An 11,231-nucleotide genomic window follows, 5' to 3' on the forward strand; every position below is an offset into this window, starting at 1 on the left:
CAACACTGTTAGTTCGTAAGCATGGATTGTTGCACAGGATGCAAATTGAATTAGGCTTGCTATTTACTTTCAAAACGTACAAACAGTACATCTAAGATCAGTTACAGAAAACTGAGCACTAAAATTTAATAGCTTCCTGTAAAATTTGCGCTTGTAAAGTCCAATATGTATTCATTTATTCCATTTATTTGTTGGAGCTATCAGAACATGTTGAAAGGCAATGGCTTGAGATACACATCTCACTGGAATACCTTTCGGTGCTCAACTCCAGCAATGAATGCTGTTTGGTGCTCGAAACTCGAGATGGTTTTTACCCCTCTTCCAGCATATTTTACGCGTATAAATTATGATCAAAGTTTTTTAGCCACACTAGGAATGATACGAATATTTCACGAACTCCCACATGGAGAATCGAGTATGAAAAACCAAACTGTTGAATTCTACACAGCTAAAAATGTGTTATTTCGCTTAACTATTCCCATCATCTAAACAACTTGCAACCGAGGAAATGGAAAAAAGGATATAGATATGCAATGGAAAAACTCGGAGTTTCATGTTAGGGTTTGATGTTTCGTGCTGATGCCGGGATGCTGCTGGCCTACACATTCGACTGGCCTAGAGTCTGGCAACCGGATCGAGAGCTTTGAGTTCATCTCGCAAACTTGAAAGGCCACACTACGCTATCGAATGATTGCACTGCACCGACGAACGGACATTCTAAACCCAACTGGTGAAATGATGGCGCCCAAAGTGCAATAAATTAATGAAGCATTCCCGCACAGCAATTTATTGCATTTCTAGTGAAGCCGGCGAACTCCAATACTGTACCAGCACGGGAAGTTTGTTTCAAATTTCAACTCTCAACGTTTAAGTGTATAAATTATACCCGTTTCTATCAATATTCGTTGCCTAGCATTTCCAGGCATATCGTAGAAAAGCTGCACTCTGGCTAATAAATGAAACCCGCCGAGACCCAAACAGACAAAGTTTAGTTTCCATCAGCAATTGTGTTGGCAGTGTAAATAACAATGGTAAAACATTTATAAAACTTGAATACCTATGATTTTAAGCTAGATCAGGTATCAGTATATTTTTCAATCTTTTTCTACTTGCAATCTCTATTAGCTTAGTTTCCGAACCCAACACTTCTTAACCCAATTTTGAGAAAAACTCAATGCTTCTAAACTTTAGGCATTGAATGATACATTTGTAAAGCTACTACTCGGATATCTACGGAACAAATTGCCGTCTTAAGTTGATATAAGAAATCTAAAAATTCACAAGATATTATGTTACAACTTCCGTTGTTTGTGACAATTCGACATAAAAGTTCGGAATCATAAATCAAGTTTTGACTCCAAAAGATTGTCTGAAAATATACATTTAATTGTGTTCGGTAACTATTTTTACGTTGTTTACCCTCAACTTATCGATACCTAAATTTGATAATAAAAAGATAAAAAAAAATGTCGTACTTCCGATTTATTACTGTTGGGTTACTAGAGAGCGTATCGAAGACCCTTCTTACAACACTGAGTCACTGAGGAAGACGGACGATTAAGGGAGATTCATTTGGGAACTGTCAACATCTCTAATTAGCAGCTGATCGCTGCACCTGTCTGATGAGATAGAAAACGAAAATGTATCAAATTGTATTATTTTGTCCCTTACCAACAACACCATTTTTGTATTGTATCCAGTCCTTTAGTAATAAGTAGATTCGCCATTCGAAATAGATGATCGTTAAATGTAGTCAGTAAAATTGTAGTAATAAATGTTAAAGTTCAGCGTTGATTTTTCCTAAATAATGTGTTGTGAATAAATAGTACCAAAACCCAAATAAAGTTGTGATCAATAAATTGTGTGATTGTTAAACCCACGGATTTTCATTACGGAATTGGCACCGATAAAACCCCCCGTACGGAACGAGAACTTACCTGAAGGAAGCCCTACCAATTCGCCACCCAGAATCGCCCAAGGAACATACAGTCCACCCAAGGTACCCCAGCACCCCAACATTTTGGTCCATCCGAACCGGATCAGCCAGCCCAACCCGATAACACCACCAAGAAATCACAACTTCGATCGCCATTGCTCCGAAAAATTGGCACTAGAAGAAGGTCCCCAATCAGCACAATTATCTCACAATCAATCAACGCTCATCACCCAAGTCACCAGCTCACTATTAGCTGGTAGACTTCAGCCACCTCCGTGCAACAGAAGTCAGCTATCGCCGTTTAAAACTCAAACGTTGCGTTTAGCACTTCTTCTGTTGATTGATGCCTTTGGAATCTTCGGAAAATCTTCGAAACTGAACGTCACTTGGAATCGGCACTGAATATCACCTGGAACCATCATACACGAGCCCATCTACCCATCAACCCACCCGGTCAGCGCAGGATATCCACGATTTAGCCGCTAAAAACGGTTCTCAGGTAAATTACATGAGAATAGTTTATGTTCAGTCGAAGCCTTGGATATTTCGGTTTACTACAACGTTGTTTTTCCACCCATCTCATTCGTAAACATCGCACATGAGACATCTCACCAACACGCTACATCGATCATCACCAATACTGCATCCGAATCTCGCGAATCTCACCACTACCCACGGCTTGGAGCTTTGGGAGAAACGAACACCAATACTACTGGCAGCGTTGACGTCATATCAGCAATCATCAATTTGCGATCATTACTGATTGCAAACGGCCCTGACGTCACCACATCACCTTTCCCAAACACTTTTCGGCACTATAATAATCACCCCACCGCAATTTCCAAATCATCTCCCGAATCCAGCTCAATTAAGAAAGCCAGTTGTATGGGCCTAGTCCAATAATTGGGCACAAGTTGTTCATCATCACAGGGGGGCTGATTAAATCGAGGAGCCATTGTTGCTGTCGCTTGAGATTTTCAAGGTCACATCTCAACCTTGAACTTACCAAAAAAAATCCTGTTGAAATCGCTGTTGTTTGGTTCGACGAACAACGGTACCGGCCGAACAACACCCGCTTGTCATCACCCGGCCAAATTATCGACGGAAAACACCTTTTCGACCGAAAAACGCACACCCGATAGCGGAGGTGAGTAAAAAACCACGCACTTAATCCCATCGCCCGAATATTACTGCCAGCTGAAGCTGTACCGTACCCATACAAACCCACATGAAATTTTCTTTCGTCTCACGAACACAAATTGTATCCCCATATGAATGAGTTTCTGTTTGGCTATTGATTTGGAGCAACGGTATTTTGTATGATGCACTAACGGTACTGTGTGCAAATCGAACATCATACACCGGTCAACAAAATTTTGGATTCGAAAATTTTGGAATTGAATCCGTTCAACAAGTTTTCGATCAGGACATCGACGAGTTGGTCATTTACAAATTTAAACACGGAAACGAGGCGTGAAGTTTTCCTCGACTCGGAATTTGAGGCCTGGACGAGCATACCTGTAAAGGTGTTCAGCCTTATTTTTTTAAAAGTAAGTTAAGCTTTACAGTATATGTTCTTTGCCGAAGCTTGGTCGAATTTGAATATTACATCGATATTTTCTCGTATGTATCCTGTTAACTGATCTGGTCTGAGAACAAATCATCACCACCGCGGCGCATATTGAGGCGTATATTGGGGCGCATGTTGAGGCGCATATTGAGGCGCGTACCCACGTTTTTTGAAGACAACGCACACGTGTTCACGTCAACGCTTTCGGGAGTCGATCGATACCTGTAGAGGAGTGCAACTTTAGTTTCTTTAAAGTAAGTTAAGCTCTACAGTGTATATGTCCATTGCCGAAGCTTGAAATTAGTTCGAATACTCACCTGTTGTTTGTATTATTGTGAATCACTGCGTGCAACCGTTCAACGAGAACCATGGCTACTTCCGGCGCCTCATCATCTACTAGGAACCCACCGCTGAGGAATCTTCAGACTCGATTAATGGCGATGCTGGAGATGTTCAAAGCACTAACCATTTTCTCGAATACTCTGGGGGAGGTAACATCGATTCAACAAATCCAAGTGAGGTTGGAAAAGCTGAATGATTTATGGGACAAGGTCAACGATGCTATCATGGATGTAGAAATGCATGATGAGTATTCGGCAAAGGAAGGCACATGTCCAAGCATTAGGTTGGACTTCACCACACGCTTCTACGATGCTAAGGCGAGCATGTTAGACCGGATCAAGGAGTTAGAAGGCAACGCAGCGAACACCAGTGTTCTGCAGTCCACCCGCATCATGGATTCATCCATTCAGCCAGTAACGGAGCACGTGAGGTTACCCCAAATTAGGCTCCAGACGTTCGACGGCAACATAGATCAGTGGTTAAGTTTCCGGGATCTTTTCCTGTCGCTGATCCATTCCAAGGTGGACTTACCGGATGTTGAAAAATTCCATTATCTGAAGGGATGCCTAGCCGGAGAAGCCAGAGCTCTCATCGACCCTTTGGCATTGACAAGGGCCAACTACACCATCGCCTGGGAAACACTGATGACGAGATACAACGATAGTAAGGTCTTGAAACGCAGACAAGTGGCAAACCTATTCAAACTCCCAAAGGTTACAAAGGAATCGTCATCGGAAATTCAGGTATTACTGGAAGGCTTCGAGCGAGTGGTGCAAACTTTGGATCAACTGGTGAAGACCGAGGATTACAAAGATCTATTGCTGTTGGAGGTATTGTGCGCTAGGTTGGATCCCGTAACTCGTCGTGCGTGGGAGGAGCACAGCGCGCTGCAGACCCAGGATACCGTAAAAGATCTCACCCAATTTCTACAAACGCGAGTCAAAATCCTTGCCTCATTACCATCAAAGACTCAGGATACGAAGCTGGAACCCTCAAAACCTCTTAAAAAGAACTTCGCCTCTAGAACGAGCTACAGCGCAGCTCAGGTGTCATCCGTAACGTGTATTGCTTGCCCAGAGTCTCATCTGCTTTACACGTGTCCGACGTTTTTAAGGTTGAGTCCATCCGCTCGCGATAAACTATTGAGGCAGCATTCTCTATGCAGAAATTGTTTCCGACGTGGTCACCAAGCTACAGAATGCAGATCCATGCAAGTGTGTCGTAAATGCAGAGGAAAGCACCACACTTTAGTGTGCTTCAGAGAAGATGAAGGAGTCTATCGGAACCCACGAACAGCAACACCCCCCAGAAGAGGTCAACAATCATCTCAGCCAACAGATACATCAGCAGGAACAGTCTCGTCAAATGTTGCCAGGAACCATTCATCGACGATAATTCTCGCCACAGCAGTCGTTTTGGTTGAAGATGACACAGGAAAGGCTTTCCACGCAAGGGCTTTACTAGACTCCGGATCAGAAAGCAACTTCATGACAGAGAGGCTCTGTCAGCGGATGAAGATCTCCCGAAGGCGTTCCAATATCTCGGTGCTTGGGATCGGCAACGCAAACACAACTGTGACGTACCAGATTTCAGCAGTTGTCAGGTCACGCACAACTAGTTTTGTTAAAAATATGGAGTTTCTACTTCTACCAACGGTTACCGCAGATCTGCCTACAACCAGCGTTACAGTATCATTATGGAAGTTCCCACAGGGTGTGGAACTAGCAGATCCAGGTTTTTTCCAATCGAAGGCGATAGATATGGTACTTGGTATACAGCATTTCTTTTCGTTCTTCCAAACCGACAACAAAATCCCGCTAGGCAATGGATTGCCCATGCTGATAGATTCAGTATTTGGTTGGTTAGTCACCGGAGCAGTTGAACACCAGGGTTCAACTCGGCGCATCGTTTGCAATACGGCTTCTACAGTACATCTAGATGAACTTCTCACCAAGTTTTGGTCGTGTGAGGAGATAGGGTCTCCGAACATATTTTCCCCGGAAGAACAACGCTGCGAGGCGCAGTTTGTTCGCACAATCAAGAGGAGTTCTGATGGGCGATATACTGTGGGTTTACCGAAGAACGACCATGTATTTTCGACGATGGGCGAGTCGCGAGGCATAGCACTTCAGCGACTGCATGGCTTGGAACGTAGATTGGCGAGAGATCCCGAGTTGCGAAACCAATACAACCAGTTTATGGAGGAGTACGTGGACCTAGGGCACATGCGTAGGGCGCATGTGGGCCCAGAGAAGCGTTGTTATTTACCACACCATCCGGTCATCAAACAGGCAAGCACAACAACCAAGGTTCGAGTGGTATTTGATGCATCGTGTAAGAGCAGCAGTGGCGTTTCCCTGAACGATGCACTCCTGGCAGGACCTGTGATCCAAGACGAGCTACGAGCCCTTATCATGCGTTGCCGAATGAAGCGGATAATGATTGTCGCAGATGTCGAGAAAATGTTCCGACAAATAGGTATCGATAGAGCAGACATGCCACTTCAAAGCATTCTGTGGAGGAAAGATTCATCGGAGAACGTGGAAACGTATGAACTCACCACCGTTACATACGGTACAAAACCGGCACCGTTTCTCGCTACCAGAACACTGAAGCAGTTGGCCACAAATGAGCAGGAATCATATCCAATGGGATCCAAGGCAATCATGGAAGACGTCTACATGGATGACGTTTTGACTGGAACGGATAACGAAGAAGCGGCTTCGATACTCTGCGAACAACTTATCAGCCTAACGAAACGTGGAGGGTTTCGACTAAGAAAGTTCGCATCCAATTCGCCAACGGCCTTGCGATTAGTAGACGAGGAAGACCTTGCGTTGCCGCATACGACCGAAATACTATTGGATCCAGACCCGGCAGTCAAAACCCTAGGACTTGTGTGGCAACCCCGAACTGACATCTTGCGATTCAACTTCACCATATTGGATACCCCGGAAAACGAAAGGCTAACGAAACGAAAAATTCTGTCGGCAATAGCAATGTTATTCGACCCGCTTGGTATGGTAGGAGCTGTCACCACAACTGCCAAAATTTTCATGCAGAGGCTGTGGAAATTGAACGAGAAAGGAGAAAGGCTTGGCTGGGATCATCCGGTTCCACCTGAAGTTGAACGAGAATGGCATAATTTCCATCGGCAGCTCCACTTGATGAACGAGTTGAAGATACAGCGTTGTGCAATCATCCCAAATTCCGTTAAGATGGAGCTGCATTTCTTCTCAGACGCATCGGAGAAGGCGTATGGTGCCTGCGCATACATTAAAAGCATCGATCCACAAGGAAAGATTTTCGTGCATCTACTAGCGTCGAAATCGAAGGTCGCCCCTCTGAAATGCCAGTCGATACCCAGGTTGGAGCTGTGCGGAGCACTTTTATCAGCTGAATTATCCGGAAAGGTACGAGAGGCGTTGAAGGTCGAAACGGAGATGTTTTTCTGGACGGATTCAACATGCGTACTGCAGTGGTTGAAGGCGATTCCTACGACGTGGGCTACGTTCGTTGCAAACCGTGTAGCGAAAATCCAATCAGCGACGGAGAACTGTGTTTGGAGACATGTTCCAGGGGTACAGAATCCAGCAGATCTAATTTCCCGTGGCTTAAATCCCGATCAGATCCAGGAGAACAAACTTTGGTGGAATGGTCCCGAATGGCTCCTGAAAAATTATTATCCGGAACAACCCAGCAGCTTTTACACTGAGGTAGCAGATGCAGAAGTTCGGCATGTTGCAGCGAACCTGACAACAAGTCAGACCGATTTCGGAATGGAATACGTTAGCAAATTCTCGTCGTTCAACAAGCTTATACGCAGCACCGCATACTGGATGCGACTGATGCGAATTTTGAGGAAAAACGAAACAAATCCCAATAGTTTTCTAACGGTGGTGGAGCTTAGAGATGCCGAATACGCCGTAATCCGCCAAATACAGCAGGAGACGTTTCCCGAAGAATGGAAGTGCCTAGCCGAAGGGAAGGATGTTCATCGAAGTTCACCCCTAAGATGGTTCGTTCCTCGAATTTCTTTGGAGAATTTGATACGAGTTGGCGGCCGATTAGGGAAATCGGAGGCGTCAGAAGATACCAAACACCCTATAGTCTTACCAGCGAAACACCCTTTTACAGTTATGTTGTACGAACACTATCATCAGAAGTTGATGCACGCTGGATCACAGTTGTTGCTTAGTTCCGTTCGTTTGAAGTATTGGCCACTTGGAGGTCGGAATGTTCCCCGACAGATTGTACACAACTGTAAGCAGTGTTTCCGCTCCAAGCCGAGTCCCATTCAGCAGTTCATGGGTGAACTACCTTTAGCACGTGTAACAAGATCCAGACCGTTTTCCAAGACCGGCGTGGACTACTTTGGACCAGTATACGTTCGCTTAGCACCAAGACGACCAGCAATCAAGGCATACGTAGCAGTTTTTATCTGTCTTTGCACAAAGGCGGTACACCTCGAGCTAGTCTCAGACCTTTCAACGGACCGTTTCTTACAAGCATTGCGACGATTCACTGGGAGAAGAGGACATTGTTCGGATATTTATTCAGATAATAGGACTAACTTCGTTGGAGCTCGCAACTTTCTACGAGAATTGCTAAATCTTTTGCGTAATCGTCAACATCAGGAGAAGGTGTCCAAGGAGTGTGCAACAAACCATATACAATGGCATTTCATCCCTCCAGCAGCTCCTCACTTTGGAGGCCTTTGGGAAGCAGCAGTTCGATCGGCCAAGAAGCATCTTCTCAAGGTTCTTGGAGAAAACGCTGTTACCTTCGAAGATATGACCACGATTCTAGTTCAAGTAGAGAACTGTTTGAACTCGAGACCAATCACTGCGTTAAGCGATGACCCAAATAATCTTCAACCATTGACACCCGGGCATTTCTTAATTGGTGAGGCGTTTCAACAACTACCAGAAAGAGACTACAGTGAGATACCGATGAATCGACTAAATCAGAGCCAAGTTCTACAGAAGAAACTTCAGCATTTCTGGGATAGATGGAGTGTTGAGTATCTTACGCAGCTGCAAGGACGGTATAAGAGATGGAAGTCACCGGTTAAAATATCTGTTGGGAGACTAGTCATCATCAAAGACGATAATCTACCACCCTGCCGCTGGAAGATGGGACGAGTTGAGAAGCTGCATCCAGGATCAGACGGTGTTGTGAGAGTAGTAACTCTGAAGACCGCTACAGGACCTTCTACGCGACCAATTGAGAAACTTTGCATACTACCAGAAGCGTTTCAGCCTCAAGAAGATGACCCACGTTCCTACGAAAACCAGACAGATCAGACCACCCCCTTGTGTTCGTGAGATTGTTCTTTTATTTTCAGAAACGCAAGCGGTTTCAGGATGGGCGAGGATGTTGGGTTACTAGAGAGCGTATCGAAGACCCTTCTTACAACACTGAGTCACTGAGGAAGACGGACGATTAAGGGAGATTCATTTGGGAACTGTCAACATCTCTAATTAGCAGCTGATCGCTGCACCTGTCTGATGAGATAGAAAACGAAAATGTATCAAATTGTATTATTTTGTCCCTTACCAACAACACCATTTTTGTATTGTATCCAGTCCTTTAGTAATAAGTAGATTCGCCATTCGAAATAGATGATCGTTAAATGTAGTCAGTAAAATTGTAGTAATAAATGTTAAAGTTCAGCGTTGATTTTTCCTAAATAATGTGTTGTGAATAAATAGTACCAAAACCGAAATAAAGTTGTGATCAATAAATTGTGTGATTGTTAAACCCACGGATTTTCATTACGGAATTGGCACCGATAAAACCCCCCGTACGGAACGAGAACTTACCTGAAGGAAGCCCTACCAATTCGCCACCCAGAATCGCCCAAGGAACATACAGTCCACCCAAGGTACCCCAGCACCCCAACAATTACAATTTGAATGCTGTCCAATTTTTTGTCATGCTTTCCACGGTTAAAAGTTCTACGATAATCAATTTCTTAAATTGGATCGAATTTCAATGGTTTCGACTTTTTTCCGATAAATGAATCGATAAAATTTATGACCTTTGGATGTACGTACTATCGCATTATTTTAATAAAATACGATTTTGAACAAAGGTTCAAATTGGAAATGGTACCAAATTTTATCAAATGCGAGCATGAAGGTTATGAAACGTTCATCAAATAGGCTTTTTCGTGACATGTTAATCACATCACTCAGTGTTGAAGTTAAAAATAGGGCTGAAAAAGCCTTTAATGGACATGAAGTTACGAAATGTTTCTCAAAAAGCTTCTTTGTTACATGTCAATCACATCCACTCATTATGAAAGTTGCTAATAGGGTTTCATATAGACTTTCTAGCGACATATCAACTGCATTTATTATTTTATGAATTAAAATGTGAACGACTATCACAAAAGGGCATGTAGTCAATATTTTTTTTTCAACTATAGGTAACTAAGTATGTTTGTTATCCACATTGGGTACACGGATTCACGACAGTTTCTGCCTAGATATGTGCCTTAGATTTTTAAGTTTTACAAATCTCCAAAGCAGCGTACATCATACCCGGAACCCATGGCTTCGTATAAATTGTTATGGAGTGAATGTATTTGTGTTGATGTAGGTATATTATGGAAGAACGAGTCAATCAGGTGGGCTAGTTTAATTACAGGTATTCCGGCATCCGTGTAGATACTTGGCCAGCTCTCAACTGATTAAACATTCTTATTATATAGTCAGTTATAAGAGGAAACACATCTTAACTGTCGGCGAACCCAATAGTTTTTTTGCCCGTACTGGGAATCGAACCCAGTACGCCTGGCATACCAAAACCAGACTCGCGCCAAGCTATCCGCTAGACCACATCGGCGCTTATAGTCTTGTTTTTTGTTTTCGATTATAGTCGTTTTACAATCTTTGAGGCATTCACGACTTTATCAACGTTCCAGTTGGCGGACAAATATTGAAAAACTTATCCGGTACAACTGCGTTCGATATTTACGCTTGGGCTCGAACTCGCGGACATTGGCTCAGGAAGCAACATACTTACCAACTGAGCTATATCACAAGCCCTTGCGCTTGTAGTCAATATTTTTTTATAGTTGGAAAATGGTCAATTTGTATAATCTTTATTTAAATTAGAACTCAGAACAACTAAAAACAAACTTGCAAAGGATTGTTTTTGGAAAGATTAATTTTTTCGCACTTCAAAACTTTTCGTCTCACTTTATTTACTAATCAATTCATCACACATTGAAAGTCAGTTTAAGCACTTCATTAAATAAAAAGGTATCTATATAAATTCAAGCTAAGCCGTTTCATTATTCCGCTGGCTGCCCCTGCAGGTATTCTAGGAAAGCGTTTTGCTACTTCTAATTTCAGTTTACGGTAGAGCATCGTC

General features: G+C 43.3%; 1 protein-coding gene across 1 annotated transcript; it reads left to right on the top strand.

Moving 5' to 3' along the window:
* Positions 1-3,874: 3,874 nt before the first annotated feature.
* Positions 3,875-9,175, top strand: LOC129737879 (uncharacterized). Its single transcript, XM_055729043.1, has one exon. The coding sequence runs from the start codon at positions 3,875-3,877 to the stop codon at positions 9,173-9,175; it is 5,301 nt and encodes a 1,766-aa protein (XP_055585018.1).
* Positions 9,176-11,231: the final 2,056 nt, after the last annotated feature.

Source organism: Uranotaenia lowii, chromosome 1 (assembly GCF_029784155.1).
Source record: "Uranotaenia lowii strain MFRU-FL chromosome 1, ASM2978415v1, whole genome shotgun sequence".
Taxonomy (NCBI): domain Eukaryota; kingdom Metazoa; phylum Arthropoda; class Insecta; order Diptera; family Culicidae; genus Uranotaenia; species Uranotaenia lowii.

Bases quoted from the DNA above. Each gene is read 5' to 3' on its own strand.
- LOC129737879 (XM_055729043.1), top strand. From the start codon at position 3,875: ATGGCTACTTCCGGCGCCTCATCATCTACTAGGAACCCACCGCTGAGG.